Below are 26,126 nucleotides of genomic sequence, written 5' to 3'. Positions count from 1 at the left end.
GTCCAACCACCTGCAAGGAAGGTCTGCCCTGGGTAACTCCGTTCTCTTCTCCCAGGGGGGCTGGGATCACCTCTCCATCCGGGCCAGTGCCACCAGGGCCCCCGGGAGTTCATCTGAGAAGCCGGCTGGCAAGCAGAACGGGCAACCCCCGAGCATGGCCGGTGGCCTGTGGGAGACTCCCAGCCCCATCTGCTGCTGAGGCGCTTCCCCTCACCAGTAGCAGCCATGGCGCTGGGCGCCAAGGACCAATGTTGATGCGAGCCTTCCTGTTGGAGCCGTGCTCATGCAGAACACCCCAAAACGTGGATCCGGGGGTGGCATCGCCAGGCTCAGACCCCAGAGTCCACGCAGAAAACCTGGCCTGAGGTCACGCCCGCCTCGGAGGCCCTGAAACGGCCCAGAAATGTGAAGCTCTGTGGACGCTGCGTGTCCCCGGCCGTGGGGAGAAAGTGGGATGTGGGGTGGGGGCCCTGTTGCCTTGGCCTCAACTGCCCGTCCCCTGCCCCTCTGCCTCCTGCCTTTCAGGGCGGGAGCCTGGAGCCTTCCAGGTACACTGCCCCAGGGAAGAGGACCCAGGGAGCCCCCTCGGCCCTGGATGGCCCCAGATGGCATCGGGACCCTCCTCCTCCCCCAGGAAAAACGGCAGTGGGGCTCAGGACGGTTTTTCCTGGGTCTGATCAGTTCTCAGAACAGGGCTCGCAAATAGGACTTCATTTCCTAAGTTAAGGAAGGGGTTGGAAATAAATGCTGGGGAGGGGTTTCGTCTTCCCAGGGTGGATGGAGGACGGCTGGCCCGCTGTCCAGTTGTGAGGTCAGCATCACCAGCCCTCAGCCAGCCCTTCCCCAGACGTGGTTGGGGGCCGAGGGCCTCCTCTCACAACAGATCCTGTTGCAGGGGGTGGGGTGGGTAGAGACCCCCGGCTCACGAGAGGAGCCTGGAGGCAGCAGGCCTGAGCAGAGTCCTAAGGAGGCATCCCCCGCCCCACTCCCAGCATACAGCTGCTTTTTATCAGAGAAAGGGCGCACTTGAAGCCTCAAGTCGGCCTCCCACAACCAGGTGATTTGATTTGTCTGAACCCACGTCCCATCTCTGCTCATTTTGAGACCCCGACAAGCCGACTCTGCCGGCTGCCCCGGTAGGCCCGCTGGGAGGGCTCAGTTGTGCGCTGTTTTGCCTCATGTTTGCTGCCCAGAAGCTGACTCTGAGGAGGTGTCCCTTGCGGCCCCTCCCTGGCCGGGGGGGCACTGGAGGAAAGCTGGCGGCCTCTGCCGGGTCGCATGAAAGTGGGCCCGGGAGGCGGGAGGCGGGGGCAGCACGGGGAAAGCTTGTGAAGGGTCGGCACCTTATCTGTTTACACTCACATCGTCAAGTCTCTCCAAGTGGGCATTACGGCTTCTACGGTGGCGCCTGTTGCTCTGCTGTGAATGGCTGGTTTCACCCGCCCCCTTCTCCAGGGTGCCTGTTCCCCCCAGCTCAGCATCACTGAACCATCTCGATTCCTTGGATGCTTTATTCAATAAAAACTTAACACCAGAATGTCATGGACATGATAATTTTTTTCTTTTTTTACTGCTACCACTATGATTAAAACAGCTCCCCACCCACTCAAGCATGGGGCAAAAGCATCAATCACCCCATGGGACCTTTTATTTTGGCTTCGTTAGTATCTGAAGAGGCCATTAAGAAAAATGAAAGCAAACGGGTCATTTAAGAAACATTTTCACCATAATTAGAGCGGGGGCACTGGTCATTCCGTTCCAGGTAGGTTTTCCCCACAGGCAAGCCGCAGTTCCGAATTCTCTGCACCCCCAAGCTCATGCAGTTCTGGTCTGCCTGCAGGTCTGTGGCCCCAGGTGCCAGCCCCGGGCTCAGGGCGCGTGAGTCTCCGACTTCAGGAAACAGCCTGGGAGGGCCAGCCTGGGCTTGGAGTTCAAGACGAGGGTTGACGGAGCAGACCCGGCAGCAGGCTCAGCCAGCCCCCTCCCCATATTCAATAGTCCGAATCTGGACCGGGACCTTCTGGGCCCCTTCGTGACATGGCCACGGGGCAGGCAGGTGCGCTCCGGCCTCGGAGGAGATGACAGGGTATGTGGGCCCTGGTGACCCTCTGGGAAGCAGATGCCAGTTTGGGACAGACAGTCACAAAGGCTCTCGTCCTGCAAGGTGGCGACCCACAGAGCCCGGGTCACCAGGCATGACCTCCTGGATGGAGCCTCTGCTGGGCCACCCCCACCCCGTGCTTTTGGCTCAGTCTTTGGCTCATTTCGCAAGTTCAGCGACTAGCTGAGCTTGCCCTGGCCTCCTCAGCCAGAAAAGAGCTGCCAGGCTTGTGGGTCTCCTCATCCCGTGCTCCAGGCAGCCCTGCCGCCCACAGCAGGGGCACAGGGTCCCCATCTGTCCCCAGCTCAGAGTTGCCCTCGACGTCAGCGCCCACTGGTGGGCCCCCTGACCACTGACCTTCCTGAGTGGCCTCCCCGGGACACAAGCCAGGTGCACCTGGGGTCCGTCCTCACCCATGCTGAAGGTCAGCTGGGGAGAGGGACCGGGACCCCACCAGGCCTCCCCGGGTGGGCGTTCAGCGGGCCCTGGAGCCTGGCTGGGTGGGGGGAATGGGGTGGTGTCTGGCTGGTGGATGACCTGGAAAGTTGGGACTGAAGGCCTAATGGCTGTTTCCTGCCACCTGCTGCCCTTGATGCAGCCAGGGCTGATGACAAGATGGGCCGGACATGAAGCGGCTGGGGCCCAGACGGTCAGGGCTGGGAGGCCGAGCCTGTCCATTGAGGAGGGGTCCTGGGCTGTGGCCGCCCCGCCCCCAGCCGGGCTCAGCCCCTACCCACAGTGCCCATGAGGGGCCTGGCCCCCAGGGGCTCTAGGCCAGCTCCAGCCTCTCTGCAGTCCCTGTGGCTGGGGCGCCCACCTGAGGGCTGCCCCGGCCCCTCCCCAGGCTGGCCCTGGGCAACCGGACAGGGTAGATGAGCTGCCAGGGCTGAGAGCAGAGTTACCCAGCCTGTCAGGGCCGGTGGGGCGGGAACGCCAGAGGAGGAAGCGTGGCCCGAGGCGGCCGAGACCTGCCAGGTCCGCCTTTGAGGAGCACCTGGTGGGGCACGGGAGCCCCCGTGACCCCGCACGGCCCCCGAGCGAAGCCAGGACCCAGGAACATCCTGAAGTCTGTCAGACCCCTGTCTGCCACGGACAGGACCACAGATGCAACAACAAGTGGCAGACCTGAGGGGACCCTGAGGGAGGCGGGGGTGACAGACCCTCCGTCTGCCGGGGGAGACTCCCGACCGCGGCAGGGAAACCAGGCCTGAGCATCCTCTGTCTCTGCTCTCCCACCCGGCCCTGTCTCCAGAGCCCTCAGCACCCTGCCGGCCACAGGCCCTCCACAGTCAGGAGCCCCGACCTGGGAGGAGGGAGCATAGACCCCCGGGCCTCTCGCTGGACAAGCTCCCTTTAGAATCAGCAGGAAGAAACCTGAAGGGCTTCCACCTGACAGATGCTGAACTAGAGGCTCTGAGCACCTCTGCTCAGCTCCACTCCCCTCTAGGTTGGGCGCTTTGTTTGCTCCGCGCCTCAGTTTACCCAGAACGCGGAGGCTGAGGTGTGGGTCAGGGGAAACCCCCTCCCTGGGCCCCGGGTCTTAGCAGTAACTGGGGAACTTACCCAAGCCACCCTCTACATGGAATCCCCCCTCACCTGGGGAGACAGCGGGAGTGAGAGGATTCAGTGACCAAGGTCGGCCGGCTCCTGCCTACGCGATGAAAAAGGTCCCGGGACCTGGCGGAGCTTTGGGCCTCATGCTGCCCAGAGCCGCGGCCTGGACCAGGCCACGATTCACCCGGGCTTGTTCTGGGGGCCGGCGGGCCCGGGGAGGCGCTGAGCACCCGGGACCCCGAGCCCTGGGCGCGGAGGGCCCAGGCCCAGGCGGTGCGCTAGGAGCCCTCGCGGAAGCTGTGGATCTGGGTGGAGTATTTCTGCAGGTGGCCCTCGGGCGGGGCCTCGGCGGTGCCGAGCGCGCCCCCGGCCGCCTGCTGCTGCTGCTGATAGTGCTGGTAGAGCTTGGGGCCCGGCCCGTCCAGGCCCGGGAGGCGGCCGCTGGACATGGTCAGGATGGTGGCGGTCAGCGACTTGATGTAGTTCTTGGCCAGTGTGAGGGTCTCGATCTTGGAGAGTTTCTTGTCGGCGCGCACGTGTGGGATGACCTCGCGCAGCGCCTGGAAGGCGTTGTTCAGCTTGTGCATGCGCTGTCGCTCCCGCTCGTTGCTCTCCAGCCGCCGCTGGACGCTGCTTTCCCGCCGGCCCCCCGGCCCCGGCCGCCGCCGCCCGCCCTCCGCCCGCGCCCCCTGCGCCCGCCCCGTCCTGCTCCGCAGAGCCTTCGCTGCCTCCGGCCCCCCGGAGCCCGGCGGTGGCCTGTCCGGCGTCCGCTCCCCTGGGGTGTTTTCTGGGTCTTGCGGAGGCGCCCGGCGCCGGGGTGGCCGGCTCTTGGTCTTCATGGCTCCAGACTGGTTGTCCTGCGAGTGGTGGCTCTCAGAGGGGGCGGGCCTTTGGAGCTGAAATCCAGAACACAGGCCACCCCGCAGTCACTCAGCAGGCCAGGGGACACTCAGGGCAGCTGTCCCCCCACTCATTGCACAGTGACCCCTGAGTCTTTCCCATTCACCTCCAGGCGCTGAGATGACCCCACCCCCACGGCCCCACTGGACCTTACATTGACCCCTCAGGCGTTTTCCTGATCTGGTGGGTGACATGCTTTGCCCCTGGGCCTTTCTCTGGCCCCATGCCCCTCACTGCCGCCTGAGGGCCTCCTGAGCTTAGGTGGCCGGTTGACACTCTGCTGAGACCACCCAGAGGTGCGGCCCCTCCGCCAGAGGCTACGCTGCCTCCTGCTTGCCCGGATGGCCAGCCAGCAGCTCGGCCACCACGCTCGCCGTCCTGCCCCCAAGACGTCACACACGCAGGGACACTGGTGCCTGAATGGCTGTGGACCTGAGGCGGCTGTCGGGAGGTCAGAAGTGGACGGTGGCCAGAGCCCACAGCAGTCCCCAGGCCCACCACGGGGATGGACGACCGCGGCCCCGGGCGCGGGGCGGGGGGGTGGCTGCAGACCCGGACCCCCGACCCAGGTTTTCCCCGCCAGTCGCCACCCGGGGTCCTGCCCCAGGGCCCTCTCCCCGCCGCCCCACCCGCACCCCCACCCCTCCGTTACCTGGGGATCCGCGGCCGCACGCGCTGGGGCTGCCCACGGGGGACAAGGACACGTCGCTTTAGGCGCCCCGGGCGGGGCGGCGGCCGCATGTAAATGAGCCCGCGGGGCGGGCGCGGGGCGGGGCCGGAGTCCGCGCGGCCCGCCCGGCTGCGGGGGCGGGGGCGCACCTGCGGGCGGGGGACCAGTGGCCGCCTCCCGGCCCGGCCCGCCCGGAGGAGCCTTGGACCCCGCAGCCCGGCCCGCGGGTCGGATGGGAGCCCGAGGCCTCGCCGCGAGCCCACCCGCCCGGAGGGGGAGCACCCGGCCGTGGCGCTGTGAGCTAAAGTTTGGCAGTAATGCTAGGGTCCCCAACTGGCCGCGGCCGCCGCCCTGATAGAACGGCAACCGGACGCCCCCGCGCCCTCACCCCGCGTTTCGGAAGGACCCCCGCGGGACCCCGGGCTGCGGACCCGCCCCCCGCCAGGCCCGCGGCGCCGGCCCAGGTGCGAGGGGGCGGAGGCTGCCCCGGGGCACCTGCTCCGCCGCCCGTGGGCGGATCACCGGGCAACAACTGGTCAGCGGTTTTCCTTCGGAGGTCTCCGGGGGCTGCGGCCGCTTGAGCTCAAAACGGGCTGCCACCTACCTGCTCTGCTTAATCGTCCTTGGCCTCAGCTTCCTCACCTTTGACTGGCGCACTAAAAGGTGTTAACGGCAGCAACTGCTCAGGGGTTCCTGGGGGCTGAAGGGAGGCACCCGGAGGGCAGGTGGTACCCACGGTGGCGCACAGTGTGGGCTGCCACCCTCTCCCGGACTCGGGCCCTGCAGGCCCAGGGTCGGCGTTGTTCCCGCACCTCGGGGACACAGTCCCTCGCTGCCCTTCTTGGGCTCTCCGAATGGGGGTTCACAGGTCTCTTCCATCTACCCCTGCAGGACCACTCCGCAGTTGCTGTAACCTGAACCAACCGGGGCCAGACCCCTGTTTTGGTACAAGGAGGCAGACTTCCCAGCTGGTGGCAGCTCGGACCAGGACATTAAGGAGGCACAGAAAGGCTGGTTTTGAGCTGATTAGCCGCTGGGCTTATTAGAGCTCCATAGAGGCTGGGTCTCTGAAATTAAAATGCTTCTGAAGTTCATCCATAAGTGCAAACACTTTGAATTACAGATACACTTTACAGCGATGCAAACACTACCCACCAGTTCCCCGGTGACTATACAAATCCTCGCTCACGGGAGGATGGAAGGGGCTGCGTTTAGGTCTGGCACAGAAGAGGGCATCCGGTCTCTAGGGAGTAGGGCAGCGAGGGACCCAGGGCTTCAGGCTCCCAGCATCCTCCGGGGCAGCACCACGCCACCCACCTCGGGCCTCACACAGTGAAACACACAGAACCGGTGCAACAGAGTTTATAAATATATAACTATATTTATTTTGAATATTAAATAGTTTTTAAATTACAAGCAATTTATTTGAATCACACTATGCATCAATATACAGTAAAAATCTTACAATTTAAAAATGTACACAATTTAAACTCAAAGTTCATTAACTTGGTATATTGCCGTGAACCTCTGACAACCGAGTCTAAGCACAACAGTGAAACCCCGGAGGTGGGACAGCCCTGCAGGTCGTAGGCAGCTGGGATGAAGCAGTGGCTACTCACAGCGGGCTGTGATTGCCATCTGTCTGTGCCTGTGCCAACCTGAACCTAACCGTGTTCCAGCCATTCACATAACAGGTTGTTGGTGATTCAATACTGTCAACACCTCTTTTGAGAACTCACTTATATAACTAAAGAGAGCTTTCCTTTTTGAGAGCCAAACCCGCCCCCGCCTTACCACTTAGGAACATGGTTTCTGAGGTTTTAAATCGGAAGTAACTGTGTACACCCACTCCTGTTTTAAGGCTACCTCTCAGAAGGCTAATCCTCTGAAGCCCCTGGTGAGGAAGCCCCCATCTGCAGCCTCACACTCGGTTCACTTCTGCAACTTTCAGAAAACCAGGAGCTGCCTCCCTTGCCCCCGGGCCCTCAGGACAAACATGCAGTAAGTCATTAACCCCACAGACACCCCATGGGAGGTGGTGATAAAAGGAAGAGGTTCTGAAAGGCGTTTTATGGCAGCAAGACAGAGAAAAAGACTTTTCTGAGATAAATCCATTTCCATAGAAACAATCACCTGCACATTTAAAAATAGAACAGATGGGTTCTATTCTCCATTCAGCTTCTTGGAGCCTCTTCAGCCTTAAGATGAATGGCTTCTCACCCAGACGCCCAAGTTTCAGGAGGATTTGGGGGAAGCACTTTTCCTACCCTTCTCTTTCTGGCTTGTGACTGAGTCACTGGATGCTGCTAAGTCACTTCAGTCGTGTCCGACTCTGTGCGACCCCACAGACGGAAGCCTACCAGGCGCCCCCGTCCCTGGATAACACAGGTTAAAACCTAGCTAGGAAGGAGGTGAAGGATAGATTATCGTGGGATTTAAGATACGTGAACTCCACCAAAGTAAGACAGATCCCAAAGGAGGCCGGGAAATACCACTGTGAACCAGGTATGATGAACCTCACCAACATCCATCATCTAGAGAATTCCACCGATGTTATTTCACCGTACAACCGAGAACAGGAGTGGTTTAGAAACCCACTACTGGTAACCAACCGAGTAAAACGAAACTGAATCAACAAAGCGTGTGCTGACATCTCAAAAATGGGCTGAAATTTTTAATCTACATAATTTCCTGTACATAATTTCCTGTGTATTGCTTGAGATTTTTCAAAAGAACATGTTAATTCACGTGTTTATTATAAATATAAAATATTCCCAACCATGCAACACCACACTAAGACCTACTATTCCAACCCCTGTCCCCACCCCCTTGTATAAAATGTTTTTGGCAATTTATGAGTGATACAGACCTTAAATTAAAATGGGAATTACGCTGTTAAAATCTCCTTAATCGTAGTGAAAAATGTACAGCCCCAAAGAATCAATAAATTTACCCTGGGCTGACTGTTTAAGACTATATATACTATGGATCTGCTTGATTTTAGTCATTAGAGCTGAACTCCTTAAACCTATAATTAAAAAAAACCCCACAAAACTAGTGTAATTGCGTCTCATTTTTCTTTCAACCAAGATTGATAGATGTAAAAATTCAGAACACACAGGAAGTCTCCATAGCAAGAATTGGAGAGTTACAATAGTTTTGGCAAAATTACCTCCTAATGCCCTGTTAGCTGTCTTTCCGACACGCACATCCCCGGGTCCAGTTTGGCAGTGCGCCAGGCTCACACAGGGGAAGGGAGGGGCGCTCCCGCCACCAGGAGTTGGCCTGCTCTGGAAAGTTATTGCTAGTATAAAAAGGGAGCAAGCCCGACTTGATAACAAAGATCACAATGTACTATGGAAACTCTCGCCAGCGAACACACCTGCATCGGGGCCCGACATCCCACCCCCAGCCCGAGGCCTGGAGGGTTGTCCCGGCGTCCTGCTAACACCAGGGAAGCACGTCAGCACGGGAGACCCCTAGGGGAGCGGCCAGCGTGCGGGGCCCATGCTCCAGGGCTCCCCCGTCCACATGCCAGCCTTCCTCCGTACCAGCTGCCACGCTGCGGGCAAAGCAGAACTCAAGGACCACAGGGTGAGGTCGGCTTTTTATCATGAACGCCGGGCTCTGGCCAACACCACAACACTGCACTGGACGGGCTCGGTCCCTTCAGAGCAAGGGGAGAACCAGGGGCTTAACGCAGAAGGAAGGGGTCACTGCAGGTGAGCCCAGGGTGATGGCCACTCGGGCCGCCCCAGGCCCCGACAGGGAGGACGTGCTGCCCGTGGCAGTTCCCCAGTGTCCCTCCCATGTCCCCCCCTCACGGTCGAGGGGTGTAGTGAGTACCCATGGTTCCAGACACCAGCCTCACCCGGACGAGACGTGATCCGGACTGACTCTGGGGGCTGTGAGCAACTCAACACCTCGAGTGCACAGACAGGAGGGCCCCAGACAGTCCCTGGCTCCCAGAGCCCTTCAGAGCAGCTTCTGTGCGCCTGAAGGCAGGCGTGACCACAAGGGCCCCAGGCCACCGCCACCTGTGCTGCTTAGAACCCAGCACAGGGGACTCGGGCCCCAGCTGGGAGGGGGCTGTATGGCCCGGGGAAGAACATGGGGGCCTGGACGTGACAACTGCAGCTGGCTCTGGGAACCACCCGTCGATTTGTACCAAGAGGGTTTTCTGAAAGTCAGGGGGAGGGGCGAGTGGGAGAGTCACACAGAGGGGCTGCAAGACCCGCCAGCTCCTCGGAGAAGCCTCATCTGCAACAGGGACAGACCACCTTATAGAGAACAGACAGAGATGTGTTTCATTCCATCAACAAAACAGAGCAGTCTTTTTCGACTCATCGAAAATATTTCCTATAAGAACATAAAACACTAACATTCAGAATCATTTATCATTTACGAAAGAGTACCATATGTACAATTCCAACAATTTCTAAAGACAACATAACACTCAAAATACTTAAGATTTACGAGTACCATGCAAACAAACTATAAAACAGAAGGAAAAAAAATCAAACTAGTGGATAGCACCAGCTTGACCTGCCTTATTTTCCTTGAATAATTTAAGATTCTGTACAGTATCAGGGACTCTTAGGACCTTTATCCACAGTGCAATTACAGAAAGCAATTAGTGATTTCTTTAAAAACAATAAATATGGCTCACTGGTGCCAATTCCCCTCGTGGTCCGCAGGACCCTGCACACGGACGGGACACACAGGTGTGGATGCAGAGGACACTCCACGTGGGAACCAGAAGCCACCTGGAGCCCACAGCCCCTATGCTGGGCCTTCCGGTGGGCAGGGGAGGCCTGGGTGGCAGCCGGCGCAGGAGGACTGGCCAGGCGCCCGCGGCCTCATCCTGGCCCGGGACACCACCACCGGAACAGCCTGGGCCCACGGGGTCTCGGCATCGCCTAGTCTTTCTCTCCGTCTTCGCTGCTTCCTAGAAGGAGAGAGCAAGCAAAGCTGGGTTTTTAAACGGATCGTCAAAGGTAAAAATAGCACGGACAGCGTCTGATCTTCACTGCAGAAAGAGGAACTGAAGCCAGAAGGGCGGCCCTCGGCCACCTGCCCGGCCGCCCGCTGCATCTGCAGGCGCTCCGGCTGACACGTGTGCACGCTCACATGTGGCTCCGTGTAAGAGCTCGGGGCCCCGCACATCTGTCCCGACAGAGAGGGGGTGACGGCCGCTATCTAATCAGCACAGAGAGGCCCAGGACAAACACAAACAAGCGCTTTTTATGTTTCAGAGTTATTGTTTGATCTGCAAACGTCACGTCAGAAAGTGTACCTGCTAACCATTATCTTCCGATCTAGCTGTGGGGGAGAAAAGGCTCCATATGTCCAGCGACCACTCCATGGTCCCTGCCCATTCCCCCTGCCCCTCCCCCGGGCCTCCTGGTGCCACACGAAGACCAGGACTTAATGGTAAAATCAACATTCCCGGGGAAGGGCCCCAGTGCACTTGGGCTCAAGGCCAATATCAGGGCCAAGTGTTCTTCAGAGTCCTTCCCTCTGGGCGGGGAGGGGGCGGGAGGGGAGACGGGAGCGGACAGCAAGAAGGGAAAAGGGAGAAGAAAGCGGGGAGCAGCCATGGTCCCCGGCCCAGCCCCAGCGGGGCAGAGCCAGCAGGAAGTGGAGGACAGGCCCGGGAGTGCTGGGGTTGGGTGTGAGCCCTTCAGAGGGATCTGCACGACGCTCTTGGGAACGCAGGTCAGCCCCTCAGCCGCGCCCCCGCCCCCTGCCCCGCCCCAGGACCATAGCCTCCTCACCTCCCTGCTCCATGTCCGAGTCTGTGAGGTGCGTGAGCGAGAAGCTGGCAATGCTGGCGGGGGTGATGGAGAACCTGGAATAGGGGGCTGCGTGCGGCCAGCTGGGCTCCGCGCTGCGGGGCGGCGGCGGGGAGAAGTACTTGGAGTTCTGAAGGGCCGGCTTGGAGCTGAGGAGGTGACTCGTCGTCCTTGACAGGAAAGGGTCTGGGGAGAAGTCGTCGTCCCATTCGAAGCCTCCGCCTGGAAGCAAGCCAGGACTCACCCTCCTCTCCTCGCCGCACCCGAGGAGCGGAGCACGGGGCAGGGCCCACAGACCACCCTGGGCGCACACGCAGGCCTGCCCCCCGCCCGAGTCAGGGGGTCACCCTCAAGAACAGTTCACACCCTGTGGGTCTTTCACTGTGTTCTGAGCCTGCTCCCGAGTGCCGTACCTTCTTCGTCGGTGGAGCTCTCAGAGTTCAGGCCCCGGTTCAGGTGCGGGGAGCCCGCAGCTGGGGCGGGGCTACTCAGCTCCGGGCTGTGTGCGGCTCCCCCGCAGTGGCCCAGCTCTTTGGTCGGGGTTTCCTGAAAAGCCCAACACAAGTCCCATCGGCCCACGCCTGCTCTCGGGGCGGGCTGAGCAGCTGTGACCCGTGCCTCCCACCCTGGGGCAGGGGGGGCGAGCCCACACCCCTTCCCTCCCGCTGGACAGGCTCAGAACCCCCGCAGACACATCAAGTGGCTCCAGGAGGCCGAGGAGGAGGAGGACAGTGGGCAGGACGGGGAGGGTGCTGGAGTGAGGACACCAAGCCAGCAGTGCACACAGCCTGCCCACCGACCCCACCCCCAACACTTGGGTTCTGGCTCCAGATGCATAAGGGGGTCTTCTGATGCTTAGAAAAGAGAAGAAATTCCAGATTTTTCTCTTTCCCCCATTCTCTTGCTCCCACCGCCAGCTACCCCGGGGCGGCAGGTGCCTGTGATCCAGAGGGCGGTGAGCTTCCTCTAAAGCTGGAGGAGCTGGCGTTGGGCAGAGGGCGGGGAACCCGCCTGGGTCAATGCCTTTAAGACAAAAACATCTACATTCTCCACAGAGTCTATAAACAAGACAAAGAATCGGATAATGAAAAAATAAAGGCACAATCTAGAGTCACTCAGCAAAGAAAGAATAAGGAAAACCTGGATTTACAGGAGAAAGGACAACCAGCAGATGCCAGCGCCAAGTCATCCTTAGATGATAGAATTACCTGAAGACTGTTATAAATACGGTCCCATACAGTAAGGGAAAACCCTCCGGAAGTGAATGGGAATGTCTCAGCAAAAAGAAGAGTATAAAAATAACAAAATGCACATGTGGGAATAGAAAAATACAATAATCAAAATTTAAAACCTCACTAGCTGGACTCAATAGCAGGATGGAGGTGAGAGAAGACATGATGTGTGCACGTGAGACAGATCATCAGCAATGATCCAACCTGAACAAGAGTGAGAGCAGAGACTGGAGGGGGAAAAGGGACGAAGCCTCAGGGCCTATAGGCTAGTTGTTCAGTCACTGAGTCATGTCCAACTCTTTTGCGACCCCATGGCCTGTAGCCTGCGAGGCTCCTCTGTCCATGGGGTTTCCCAGGCAAGAATACTGGAGTGGGCTACAATTTCCTCCTCCAGGGGATCTTCCCAAACCAGGGATCGAACCCGCATTTCCTGCATTGGCATGTGGGTTCTTTACCATTGAGCCATCAGGGAAGCCCCTAAATACTAGAGACCAAAAGGTGTAACACTGGAGTCCCAGAAACAGAGGCAGACTGTGGTATGAAATATATATATATTTATACACATAACATATATGTGTGTATATAAGAAATAATGCCTGGAAACTTCTGAAACCTGCTGAAAGACACAAAACTATGCATTCAGAAAGCTCTACAAACTTAAAATGAAACAAAGAACTATGCCTGTAATCCAGAAACCCATAATCATACTCCTGAACTACAAAGACAGACTCCTGAGGGCAGTCAGAGACAATGCTGAAAGGAAGAACTGGGCCTGAGAAGTCCATGCTCAGGAAAAACATCCTTAAGAAATGAGTGTGAAATACAGAGACTCTTAGGTGAAGAAAAACCAGGGGAATTTGTTTTGTTTTTTTTTAAAAAAGCCAAACAGAAGGGAAATGATAACAGAAAGGAACCTGAAACATAAGAAATGGAAAAAGAACAGTGATAACTACCTGAGTGAATAAAATCCTATTCCTCTTCAGTTTCTTAAAATATGTTTGATGACTGGAAATAAAGCATAGAGTGCTGTGTGATGGGGTGTTCAATGAATAAACATATGACACATTGGACAGCTTGAGAGGATGAAGGACCGACAGAGCACAGAGGTTCCTACATTCCACTTGAAATGGTAAAACACTGATTCTAAGGAGGTTGTGAAACGTATGTACATTGTAACCCCAAGAATATTCCAGAAACTATACGAAAAGAAGATACATAAAAAATACAATAAATAAAAGATAAGACTAAAAACTGTTCAGATTACCAAAAGGAAAGCAAAAAAAGGAAGAAAATAATTAAGAACTGGTGGAGCAAACAGAAACACTGAGTAAAGCGGTGCACCGATACCCAAGCTTGAGTAATTCTATTAAATGTAGGTGGCCTGAAACACCAATTAAAAGACTAAATGCAGAAGGGAACGGCAACCCATTCCAGTGTTCTTGCCTGGGAAATATGGACAGAGGAGAGTGTCAGGCGACAGTCCATGGGGTCACAGAAGAGTTGGATGGGACTTAGCAACTAAACAATGAACAAAAAGACAAAAAAATTTCAGAACAGATTTTAAAAACCACCTAACTGTGCTATCCAGAAGAAACTGCTGGTAACTACAAGGATGCAGGTACGTATAAAGATGGAAAACAGCAACAGCATGCAATTACTAATCAAAAGGAAGCTGGAGTAGCTTTATGAATATCAGACAAAGGAATAAAGAACGACATTACAGAATGACACAAAAGGTCAATTCACCAAGGTATAATAATTTTAAATCTGTACACAGCTAACAAGAGAACTATGGAACAGACAAAGCAAAAATGGACAGAAATGAAAAGAGAAACAGACAAATCCGTAATCACAGCCAAAGACTTCAATGAACACTTCTCACGCAGGAATAGAACAAGTAGAAAAATCAGCAACAGTGCACAAGAAATGAACCAAGTGCATGTGACATTTACAGAACAATCCACCCACCAGAAGTGAAATACACATGTTCAGGTGCACGTGGACCATTTACCAAGACAGACCCTATTCTGGCCCTACAAACAAAACAACACATATGAAGGAATTGAAACCCTACAAAACATGTTCTCTGACCAAAACAGATTACACCAGAAATCAGTAACAGAAAGGTTAAAAAAAAAACCTCCAACCCTTGAAAATTAAATAGTTGTTTTTTTTTTTTTTTTTAAATAAGTAATCCTTGGGTCAAAGGGAAAGTCTCAAGGAAAATCAGAAAATATTTTTGAATGAAAAACGCAACTTATTGCATTAAATGTTAATAGTAGAACAAAAAAAAAATGGTCTCAAATCCCTTGCTTCTACTTTAAGAGTCTAGAAAAAAGAGCAAAATAAATCCAAAGCAAGCAGAAGAAATAAAAGATAAAATAGAAATTGATAAAATTAAAAAGAAAACAAAGGAAAACATTCCATGAAACCAAAAGCAGTTCTTCAAAGAGAGATCAATAAATCCACACAACCTCTTCCCAGAAGAGGAGGTAATATAGCTGACCCCCGACTGATGCCCGTGCGGCGAGGGCACTGATTCCTGCACAGCTGAGGGTCCACCTGTAACTGCACCTTCATCCCTTGATATCCACGGGTCCACGTTCACAGGTTCAGCCAGTCTTGCATCGTGTAGTATTTGGTAGGTGTTTAGTGAAAAAACCCACGTGTAAGTGGACCCACACCGTTCAAACCTGTGTTATTCCATCGACTGTGACTTTCCAACTTGCTTTATGAGACCAGCATTACCTTGACACCAAACCAAAGACAGCACCAGAGTGAAGTCAGCCAAGTAGTCAAACAACCCCCAAAATTACAGACCAATATGCAGACCTCATGAAATCCTCAACAACATAACCAGCAAATCAAATCCAGCAACATGTAACAAGAATACCTTACAACCAAGTAGGCTTTACTTTCCAGGAATGCAAGGTTCATTAACTATTAAAAAATCAATCAATGTTATGTAAATCCTCTATTGAACACTGTCCTGAAGTCCTAGCTAGTGTAATAAGGTAAGAAAAAGAAATGAAAGAGATACAGTTTGGAAAAGAATAAACAAACCTGTCCCTATTTGCAGGCAACATGCTTGATCGTGTAGAAAACCACACGGAATTTGAAAACAAAATTTCTAGAACTGATCAATCAGTACAGCAGGATAGAAAGTCAACATTTAAAAATCAACCACATCTCTGTATACTGGCAAGGAGCAAATGGAAACCAAAATTTTGGTAAAGGGGAAGATATACAGATCAATGGAATAGATCGGATCCATTAAAAAAAAATACGGCCATTTAACTTTTGATGAAGGTGCAAAAGCAATTCAATGGATAGAGAATAGTCTTTTCAACAGATGGTGCTAGAACAACTGGACATCCATCCGGAGGCAAAACAATGAACCCAAACCTAAACATTATACAGAAACTATCATCAAAATCTGTAACAGATCTAAATGAAAAATGCAAAACTATATAAAACTTTTAGAGAAAATATTCAGGAGTTAGGGTCTGGTGAAGAACTTAGACATGACACCTAAATGAAGCATGATCCATAAACGGAAAAAAAAATTTTTTAACCAGAATCTATCAAAATTCAAAAACTTTGCTCTATGAAAGATAAGCTATAGATTGGGAGAAGTATTTCCAAGCCATATATCTGACAAAGGATTCTTATCTAGAACTTATAAAGAACTTCCCAAACTCAAACAACACAGAGAATTCAACTAGAAAATGGGCAAAAGGGGCATTTCACTGAACATATGGATAGCAAAGAAGCACACGAAAAGACAGGCAACATCACGATCCAATAGGGAAATCCAGTTTAAGACCATGATGAAGTATTACTTCACATCTGTTAGAAAAGCTAAAATAAAAAATAATGGGAATTCCCTGGCAGTATAGCTGTTAAGACGCAGTGCTTTCACCGCCACGGGCCTGCGTTCGTTCCCTGCTTGGGGAACTAAGATCCCACAAGCCACATGGTGCAGCCAAAGCAAAACAAACAAAACACGAGAAACCAGACCTCACATACGCTGTCCGGAATGTAAAATGATAGAGCCACTCTGGAAAACAGTTTGTCATTTTCTTTAAAAACTAAACATACACTTGAGTTGACTCACTGGAAAAGAGTCTGATGCTAGGAGGGATTGGGGGTAGAAGGAGACGGGGACGGCAGAGAATGAGATGGCTGGATGGCATCACCGACTCTGTGGACATGAGTTTGAGTGAACTCTGGGAGTTGGTGATGGACAGGGAGGCCTGGTGTGCTGTGATTCATGGGGTTGCAAAGAGTCAGACACGACTGAGCGACTGAACTGAACTGAAACATACACTATAAATCAACTATTGTTATTGTTCAGTCAGGAAGTTGTTGGTCAACTCTTTGCAACCCCATGGACTGCAGCATACCAGGCTTCCCTGTCCCTCATTCTACTTCAATTAAAAAAAAACAAAAAACTAAACACACGCACATCATACAATCCAACAATCACACTCCTGGACCGTTATCTCAGAAAAAGTAAAAATTGTGTCCACACGAAAACCTACAGTTATTCAAAGCAGCTTTATTTGTGATAGCCCCAGAGCGGAAAAGCCAAAATGTGCTTCTGTGGAAAAATGGTTAAAACGCTCACATGTCCACAAGATGGAACACGTCTAAGAGGAAGGGACCCCTGCAGCAAGCAATAGCTTCCACGGCTCGGAGGAGCCGCACTCTGAGTGAGAGCAGCCAGCCTCCAAAGGTCACGTGCTGCGTCACAGACGCTGCTGGGGGGAACGTGAAATGATACAGGGGTGATCAGGCGTGCGGGAGTGAGCACAGGGCGTCTTCTGGGGTGAGGGAGCTGTATCATGGTTCTGGGGAGGGTGACACGAATGCTAAAGTTCACAACATTGTACCAAAAAAAAAAAGGGTCAATTTTACTATTTAACTTTCAAAAACATTAAAAACAATAATAAAAACAGTTGGTGTAAATACTGGCCAGCAAATTAACGAACAAAATGGAACATCCCCACAAAGGAACGCTCCTCAGTGATGCAGACACAGCACTGGGGACTCCCTGACGCTTTAGACTGAGTGAGGCTCTGGATACCTAAGGTCACACACGATCTCATCCCGCCACTTGGCCTTCTCGGGCGGCTCAGCCGAGACGGACCCGCCTCCCAGTACACGAGACGTGGATTCCATCTCCGTGTTGGGAAGAGCCCCTGGAGAAGGAAATGGCAACCCACTCCAGTCTTATTGCCTGGGAAATCCCGTGGACAGAGGAGCCTGGCGGGCTACACTCTATGTTATAAGAGTCGGACATGACTTAATGACCAAACAACAACAACACTCCTGCCACTTACAGGATTCTAGAAAAGACAGAACTCCAGTGACAAAAGCAGGTCAGTGGTTGCCAGGGGAGGGATGTGGCGGGAACCAGGGACTTTGTGGGGATGGAAGAGTTCTTTTCCTCTGGAGGGGGCGGTTATGGAGAGCACGTGTGTGTGTGTGTGTGTGTGTGTGTGTGTAATGGAGAGCGTGTGTGTGTGTTAGGCTGAATGGTGTGACGTGTGTGTGTGTGTGTGTTAGGCTGAATGGTGTGACGTGTGTGTGTGTGTGTGTGTGTGTGAGGCTGAATGGTGTGACCCCTTACCTGCAAGTCAGCATCACCATCCGCTGTGAGCACGTGTGTGTGTGTATGTGTGTGTGATGGAGAGCGTGTGTGTGTGTTAGGCTGAATGGTGTGACGTGTGACGTGTGTGTGTGACGTGTGTGTGTGCTGTGTGTGGTGTGTGTGTGTGTATGGTGTGTGTGTGTGTGGTGTGTGTGTGGTGTGTGTGTGTGTGTGGTGTGTGTGTGTGGTGTGTGTGGTGTGTGTGTGTGTGGTGTGTGTGTGGTGTGTGTGTGTGTGGTGTGTGTGTATGGTGTGTGTGTGTGTGGTGTGTGTGTGGTGTGTGTGTGGTGTGTGTGTGTGGTGTGTGTGGTGTGTGTGTGTGTGGTGTGTGTGTGGTGTGTGTGTGTGGTGTGTGTGTGTGTGGTGTGTGTGTGGTGTGTGTGTGTGTGGTGTGTGTGTGTGTGGTGTGTGTGTGTGTGGTGTGTGTGTGGTGTGTGTGTGTGTGGTGTGTGTGTGGTGTGTGGTGTGGTGTGTGTGTGTGTGTGTTAGGCTGAATGGTGTGACCCCTTACCTGCAAGTCAGCATCACCATCCGCTGTGATGGCCTTGAGAACCCTGAGTCCAGAGGGGGACCCCCACCAGACTCATGGAAGGGCCCGTGAGGAATGCTGGGAGACCCCTGCTGCGTAGTGAAGCTAAGGAGACCCTGCATGGGAAGGGCGGCACCCAGACATGGGCTGTGACTTCACAAAAAAGTTGAGTCAGCATTCACCAAGCACCCACTGAGCCAACAGGGAAATAACCAAGGCAGAGCTGCCAAAATCCATGATGCTCAGTGAAAACTCTGGAGCTAAGGAACTTAAACCACTTAAAAACCAAACCACTTCAAAATAGGTTCGTGAAGCTGTAAGCTTCTATAGCTTATCTTTCATAGAGCAGGAAGGAACCTACTGGCCATCAGGCTGAACCCACGGGTAGCTGTGACTCCACGGGAGCTGCAGGGGAGCAACTGCCAACTGCAGATTTTCAGGACTCTATTTGGGACCTGATCCACTTTTCCACTTTCACTAGGACACATCTCACATCTACTGAATGTGTCTTACACTTGATTTCCATACCTTTTCTCATGCCTTGAGTCTGGCGCTTATGCAATCCTGCCCCGTCTTCAGAACCCATCAAAACATCACCCCCTCCCCACCAAGTCGCCACACAAGTGCAACCCTTCCGTAGCCCAGGCGGCAGCTTCCATGGGGGTTTAGTCCACCTCACTGCTCCAATGAGACCCCCAGACATCTTCCCCAGCGCCTACCCACACTGCTCACAACTCACAATTCATAACTCCTGTTATTCCACCTACAGGTCATCCACTCTGTGAAGAGAACAATTCAAGTGCACCGAGAAGGTGAAGAAAGGGACACATGAATTTGAACAGCTTTTGACAAAACACAAACTCTGAGGCCAGGTGATCCCTTCTCGCCCCGCCCCGCTGTCTTGCCACCCCTGCCCCTGCTCCACAGGCACCGCCGCTGGTTGGTGTCTCCAGGGCTACGTGTGAGCCTCAGACGGTTCCAGCCACCCCTGGGCGCTGGGCGTTGCTGCCGACCGCTCACGGACACCCGTCTGTTCTGGAAAAGACGAGTGATTCGGCGGAGCTCTGCCAGGACAGGAGGAGCACGCAGACCTTTCCCCTTCACATGACAGGAGTTCCCAGTGCAAACCTCACTTCTGCATGTTCTTGAAACTGATGCTGTAACCACCCCCAAATTCCTTTTCCTGAGAAATCACAAAACAATCGGTGTCCTCAGAACGGCAGTCAGAAAACCCAAGCACGCTCATTCCCCCACACATGCTGGAATCTCCAACATGACAACCCGGAGGGGACAGGGAACAGATACCTGGTCAAAGAGATAGACCGTGACATCATCGAAAAACGTCACCGCCTTCCTCTCCCTCCTCCAGCCAGGCGGCGGGTCCGCGGGCTTCAGCAGGCTCCGCAAGTGGCGGCTGTCCTCGCGGCTGAGGACCACGGGCACCGGGTGCGCGGCCTCATCCTCGGACTCGGAGCTCAGGCTGTGCAGGGTGAAGGCCCGCAGGTCCTCATCCGAGTCTTCACTGTTTTCGTCCTCCTCGTCGGCGTCCATCCCATCCTCGGCGAGGTCCAGCATGCCTGACACGCCCAGCTTCCCCAGGTACTTTCCCTCCACGTCTGGCTCCTTCAGCTTTGGGCCCTCGGAGTGGCCACACAAGGCCTTCTCTGCCATCGGGGCTGCGGGGCCGCTGCAGCGGAGCGGGGCGTGGGTCAACGCCAGGAGTTCATCGGTGTTGGTGCCGGTGGAAGTCAGCGTGCAGGGGGGCTCCTCAGGGCCCTCAAGGTCATCCCCGCTGCTCAGCTCCGAGTTCTGCAGACTCGAGGGGCTGCCGGCCTCATCATCGAGGGGAAGTGTGTGTGTGGGAGCGTCAGGGGGAGCTGGTTCTGCAGGTTCTCTGGATTCCAGGTGACTGGAGTTCTGCAGAGCAGGAGGACAGCTGGGGTCAGGCGGGCTGCTGCTGGCGTCCAGGCAGCTATCCAGGGGGCCGGGACTCTGTGGCGGGATGCCGGGCTCAGGCAGGGGCTGGTCCGCTCCCAGGGCTGACATCGAGGTGCCCGGGGCCCCCTCCGACCTCCTGTCGGGCTCAGAGTCGTTGTCCGAGAAGTAGGCGGAGTCTCGGTGCGAGCCCTGGGACGCAGGCACGGCGGTCTGCAAGGCCGCCTCCGCACCTCTGTGGCCTTCAGCGGCGTCTGAGATGACGATGGCGGGCTTGGGAGGCAGCGCGCTGGGCGCACCCTCACCCGCCGAGGCCGTGTCGGGCGCCACGGCGCCCTCGGGGGCCGGGTGCAGCGTCCACTCGGGGGACTCCAGGTTCTCCGTCTCGTAGCCACTGTCTGCTGGCTTGTCGGGGGTTAGGAGCTTCTGTGGCGTGTGGGGACCCAAGGAGCCCAGTAAAGCCTCATGGGCGTCCACCAAGTCCAGGGAGTCCGGGGTCTCCGCGGACGGCTCGGAGCTGGGGCCGGGCGCCGACAAGCTGTCCTCCAGGAGGCTGTCCTGGCTGGCTGAGTCTGAGGAGAGGGCGGACACCAAGCCGCCCTCCTCTGTGGCAGCATCTTTACAACCCAGCTGCCCCAGAGCCTCCGCGGCCTCCCGGGCTCTCTCCCGCGGGCCTCGAAGGCCGTGGTCTTCCAAAGGCAGCTGGTTTTTTAAGTTCTGCCTCGATTCTGGAAGGCCGTTCCCTATACTCACCTTGCTGGCAGAGGTGTCCTGGAGCAGGCTGGGGTCGCTCTGGGTGAGGCTCAGGGCCCCCTCCCCCTGCTGAGTCAGGGCCGGGGACCCGTCGCCGGTGGGGGCAGGTGTGGAGTCCGGGTTTGCCTCTTGGCAGGTGCTATCTTCACGGACACCACCCTCTGGACGAGTGGGCCTGGCTCCGCCCTGCTTCAGGGCTGCCCCCGGAGGGACATCGCGAGGCAGCCCCTGGGTTTCAAGTGAGGTAGGAGGTGCCTGCGGCTGTGGGGAGCAAGGTGAGACCGCCACCCCATTGCCACCCTTGGGCGCCGCGCCCGACTCACTGCCCTGCACACTGACACTCTCCTGCAGCGAAGAGTCTGGTTTATTTTCAGCAAACTTAGACTCAGCCTCTACAGACTTTCTACTTGGAGTTTCTAACATGGATTCAGAAAAGCCAGCATTTCTGAGTTCTGTCTGCAGATCATTTACATGCTCTTTGCTGGGCAAGGAGTCTTTCAGTAAGTTCTTCTCTTGAAGAAATAAAAAGTTTTCTGACAACTCTTCAATGTCCAGATGATCAAAACCATCTTGGTGTACGAGCTTGTCTGTGGAGTAAAGAGGCTCGCAGTCAAAAAGTTTACGGGGCTTTTCCTTCTCCAAGTGGCGTGCGATTGCTGACTCTTTGGGGTCATCCAAACTTGAACTCAGGGTGGGAGGTTTAAAGTCAGCTTGGACTCCATTTAGTTCCATCAAGTCAAATATTTTTTGGTGACTGGGCAAAGCCTCTGACTTGTCAAGGTCATTAAATAAACTGTTGAAAGGGCTCTCAGGGCCCTTGGTGCTGTGCGCCTCCTCGGGTCTGCTGGCATCTTTTTGGTCTGCACTGTTCTGGAAGAAATCCTCCTCTGTACTGGATTCCTCAAGCTCCAGGCGCCTAAGCGTCAGACACTGGGACACACCGTCCCCAAGCCTCTCATGATTATCCATCTCCGTCGTGAGCAGAGCAGGCGGGTAATCTAGCTCCAAGTTGCTACGGCTTTTTTCTTCTAACTGGATGTAGTAGTCACTTCCGACAGAAAGGTTGTGGGCGTCGAAAACGGGCACCACCCCGGGGGCCCGCAGGGGGACGTCCTGGCCACTGTCATCCTGCTTGCCAGGACCGGGGTCTGAGAGCGAGCTCTCGAACGCTTCCGTGGGGAAGAAGATGCTGGTGTAGGACAAGGCTTCATCCGGGGGGCCCCGGCTACGGTCGTCGAAATGGTCATGCTTGGCCGCCTCCCAGACGTACTCGAAGCTCAGGCCTTGGCTGGTCTCGGTCACAGTGAGGACCTCCTCCATCTCTCGGCCAAGCCGGTCCCTGGTGAAGTGGTCGAGGATGGGGAAGGCGGCATTACTTGCAGCGTCTCTGCTGTTTGCGTTGGGCTTGAGCGCGTTCCACTGCTGCTCAAAGTCCACTTCCGGGTCCCTCTGGCTTTGCATCCGCAGATAGGTGAGCAGCCTGTGCACGTCCTCCGCTGCCGGCCGCTTGTCTGGTGACAGCCAGCAGAACTGCAACACTTCATACCTGAGTGAGACAGACAGGAGATTAGTGGACAGATGACAAATTGTTTTAAAACGAGAAAAGACCTCACAAGGACCCCCTAGGCCAGCTCAACACCCAAGAAGTCCCGACACTTGAATCACTTTGCTGGCCACCGGCAGGAGTCTGGTTCACGAGCTCTGGTAGAGAGTGGAAATGGAGAGAGGGAAAATCTGGCCACTGATTTTCTGCATCCTTAGGACCCTGTGCAGCATCACTGTAATTCTTCTGGCCTTGTCATTTGTTCTTCTGGCATTTTCCAGGCGCTCAGCCACTGAATTTACAAGCAGCCCTAAAATGCTCTCCTCTGAACACAACTGCCACCGGTCTCCTGCTTAGTCAAGGATGCACATGTCTAACGTATGAGACTTACTCTATTTTGAGAGGACTCACACAGACACACACCGTGGTGACTACTCTTTACCGACTCCCCCGACAGAAAAGAACACCACGACCTTCTGCAGCACACGCTTCCCTCAGGCCACCAAAGGAGCTGAGGGTGGAGGGCAAGAGCAGAAACAGAAGCCCAGAACAGGTGGCAGCCAGGGGCTGATCTTCAAAGGGTTGGCTGAATATGGGCAACACCTTAAACTGCAGCCATGAGTGGAAGGGAAGACAGGACGACGATGTCATGGTATTAAATTTATGGCATAAACATCCAATTATTCTGGGTGAGTTAGTTCTAGGAAGTCGGGTGAGGGGCTGAGCAGTGCCCACACAGGAGGGCACCGAGGTGCAGGGGCAACACCCGCTGAGTACAGGGTGATGCGGACAGGGGCCTCCACACAGGTGAGCCCGACTCTAACTGGAAACTGAGGTAAGAACGGGTCTGGAGACGCTTAAGAAGTAAATTTGTTTCGCAAATGTCAACACACATTATGCAAACTGCCTCAGGCGCCAATTCAAACTCCATCACGTCTATGCTACCTGTCTTGGCTCAAACATTGGGTGTCACACAAACAGCCTCGTTCAAAAACAAATCCACAGTAGCAAACGCCCTTAAACTGATTCTTGGAATTCACTCAGACTTAACAAGTTTCTTATCGCATGTAAGACATAAATTCCTGCTGGTTCTATACTTTTTTTTTAAAACAGTATTACATTTTAAAAACTGGATGTTAATTCTAAAATCAGTCATGAGTAGTATATAAATGATTGCTTTTCATAACATTTATTGTTGAAAATCACGGAATATATAACTAAGACCCATGGAGATAGAATTTCTTCACCTTCTGAGAGCATGTGACATGAAGTTACCCACCATCTGTCAGAGTAGGGCTGCTCCAGCTGGGGCTTTGGGAGTTTCGTGTCTCTCTCTCGAATGACCTGGTTGAGAACATCTAAGTTGGAGAGGTTGGAGTAAGGCTGAGCAGCATTCTCAAAGAGCTCCCAAAGCGTCACACCCAGGGACCTGTGGGGGAATAAAAAAGCACGTCTTTCTCTCTTCAGACACTGAATTTTTAACACCCACATTTTTACATGTACAGTCATTAGTCATTTGAAGCACAAGGGTCTAGGGAAGAGGTTATTCAAGATAGCTCTTTAACATGATTTAAAAAGCAAGCACTTCTATTAAGATGTGGACCGCAACAAGAATACCTCCTCAGACTACCAGAATGAAAAAAAATTAGATGGAGCTAGAGGGAGTAATCACAGGGAGGCATTCAGATGACTGTCAACTTTAAAACTCAAGGAATAATTAAGATCATCACAATGGCCTTGAAAGGGTTCAGCAACATGGCTAGATACTGTAAACACGTGGAATTCTGAGGGTTTTGGTGGGGGAAAAAAAATCCCATTCACAATAGCAGTAAGCAGTAGAACTTCCAACATGAACAGGTCTTCTCTGTTGACCTGTGCGTTTCCTACTGTAGTTATTCTGAGTATTCAGGGCTTTCTGCTATCAGGAAGGACGACTCTTCACTGCTTGGCGGAAGAGGCCACCTGCCCGGGTCACTCACTGCCTGCGGGCACCGTCACCACAGGCGAGGGACCACCTTCTCTGCGCCTGCCCCGCCCGCCATGTGCCCGGCGCTGTCCCCTTGGAAACGGCCTCTGCTGGTGGGTCAGGGGGACACCGCCTCTACGTGCTCTCCATGTTCCTTCCCGCCACTCCCCCTCCCGTCGTGTGTTACAATTTATTTTCTGCAGTGGCTCCTAGACCTGGCTGATCATCTGTGTCAAGCAGACACTGGTACTGAGCACCCAACCCCGAGGACTCTTAGTTGGCAGACGCAGGGATGGCTGCATGCTTAAAAAGCTCCCATGTGACTGCGACTCCTGTCAGGTCTAGCTGTTGACGATTCACATGGCGATGACCGATGCCCACCAGAATAAGAAGCTGTATTTGAATACATCAGTCTATTATTTGACACTGCAGAGTGCAATATAATTTATGAGTTAAATTCTCTTTACGCTCATCTCACAAATCAGTGAGTAAATCAACATATTCAGTATCTAGGTGGAGAGGGCATTTCTATCAAGGAAATAAAAGAACCCGAATCTCTAGTCCAGTTCAAGAAGGGAGACAGGCCCTTGGCACAGCACTGCTAGGAGCAGAGGACTGTCTTGGATAAAAAAGAAGTTTAAGACACTGTCAATGACTCTAGGGAATAACCAACTTATTCGATTAAGGAAAATACACAGTTTGCATAAAATGCTAAAGACCACAGAGGCAGCCTCTGACTGGGGCACAGTGAGTGTTCTCAGCACCTGGTCTGACCCTGGGCGTGCACCTCTGCCCACCTCAGCATCTCCAGACCCCTGACGCCCTTCCTCTCCCCTCATGAGGCCTGTTCCTGGGCCAGCCCTCTCCTCAGCCCCTCCCCTGCTCTTCAGAGAACGTGAGGCCTGGGCTCTCAGCTCCCCACTCCTAGCACCTTTCTCCAGCGTCCCTCGCGTGTCTCCTCACGCAGCCACCAAGGAAGACGAGACGTGTCCCCCTCCTCAAGGCGCATCCTGCGGCTCCCTGTTCCCTCGTCTTTCTGCCCAGTCTCCTCAGGAAAAGCAGTATCAGCCACTGCCCATCATTCCCTGTCTCCCTAAGGACCAGTGGCCTGCTTTCTTCTGGGAGGAAAAATGTCATGTAGTTCTTCTCCCCTCTTCCACCAAACTCATGGAGCCAAGACCCTCAGGTTCATCCCCAGCACAGGGCAATGTGGTCCCTGCCTCGGGCAGAAGCTGACACCACTGCCAGCCCTGCTGCCAGGGCTTCTCACCCCATCAGAAACAAGGGGCAGGCTCTGTCTCTGGGAACACAAGCTCAGTCTTCAGGTCAATCACCCCACTGAGAACAGTAACAATATGGAAGATGCGTGAAAAGCAACTTTTTATGAAACATATCGAACAACAGATAATCTAACAGGGAACTCACCGGACAAAACCTGGAGCTCAGAGAACAAAGGAGAGCACCACTCCATGTCTGACTGTGGCACCTGCCA

General features: G+C 54.2%; 3 protein-coding genes across 7 annotated transcripts in view; 1 reads left to right on the top strand and 2 right to left on the bottom strand.

Annotated features, from left to right (window-relative positions):
* Nucleotides 1-1,505, top strand: part of TECPR1 (tectonin beta-propeller repeat containing 1) — a 29,100-nt gene extending 27,595 nt beyond the window's left edge. For 2 of the 3 annotated variants that reach the window (XM_088832831.1, XM_055410304.2), the window contains one exon: nucleotides 56-1,503. In XM_088832831.1, coding sequence (XP_088688957.1) covers nucleotides 56-199 — 144 coding nt within the window. In that variant the 3' untranslated portion in view covers nucleotides 200-1,503. Of the gene's footprint in view, nucleotides 1-55 lie in introns of all 3 variants that reach the window. The other variant, XM_088832830.1, reaches the window with a different exon arrangement.
* BHLHA15 (basic helix-loop-helix family member a15) lies at nucleotides 1,494-5,517 on the bottom strand. Its single transcript, XM_055410305.2, has 2 exons — nucleotides 5,208-5,517; nucleotides 1,494-4,551 (listed from the first exon to the last, which is right to left on the bottom strand). The coding sequence occupies exon 2, from the start codon at nucleotides 4,492-4,494 to the stop codon at nucleotides 3,934-3,936; it is 561 nt and encodes a 186-aa protein (XP_055266280.1). The 5' UTR covers nucleotides 4,495-4,551; nucleotides 5,208-5,517; the 3' UTR covers nucleotides 1,494-3,933.
* A 1,069-nt stretch (nucleotides 5,518-6,586) lies between these two features.
* LMTK2 (lemur tail kinase 2) overlaps nucleotides 6,587-26,126 on the bottom strand; it is a 75,102-nt gene continuing 55,562 nt past the window's right edge. For all 3 annotated transcript variants that reach the window (XM_055410307.2, XM_055410308.2, XM_088833165.1), the window contains exons 10-14: nucleotides 23,948-24,097; nucleotides 19,743-22,671; nucleotides 11,434-11,566; nucleotides 11,003-11,242; nucleotides 6,587-10,173 (exon numbers count right to left, since the gene is read on the bottom strand). In XM_055410307.2, the coding sequence (XP_055266282.2) occupies nucleotides 10,145-10,173; nucleotides 11,003-11,242; nucleotides 11,434-11,566; nucleotides 19,743-22,671; nucleotides 23,948-24,097 (3,481 nt within the window). In that variant the 3' untranslated portion in view covers nucleotides 6,587-10,144. The remainder of the gene's footprint in view (nucleotides 10,174-11,002; nucleotides 11,243-11,433; nucleotides 11,567-19,742; nucleotides 22,672-23,947; nucleotides 24,098-26,126) is intronic.

Source organism: Moschus berezovskii, chromosome 27, assembly GCF_049115385.1.
Source record: "Moschus berezovskii isolate FMDL1 chromosome 27, NW_MosBer_1.0, whole genome shotgun sequence".
NCBI lineage: Eukaryota > Metazoa > Chordata > Mammalia > Artiodactyla > Moschidae > Moschus > Moschus berezovskii.
This window is presented reverse-complemented; position numbering and strand designations above follow the sequence as displayed.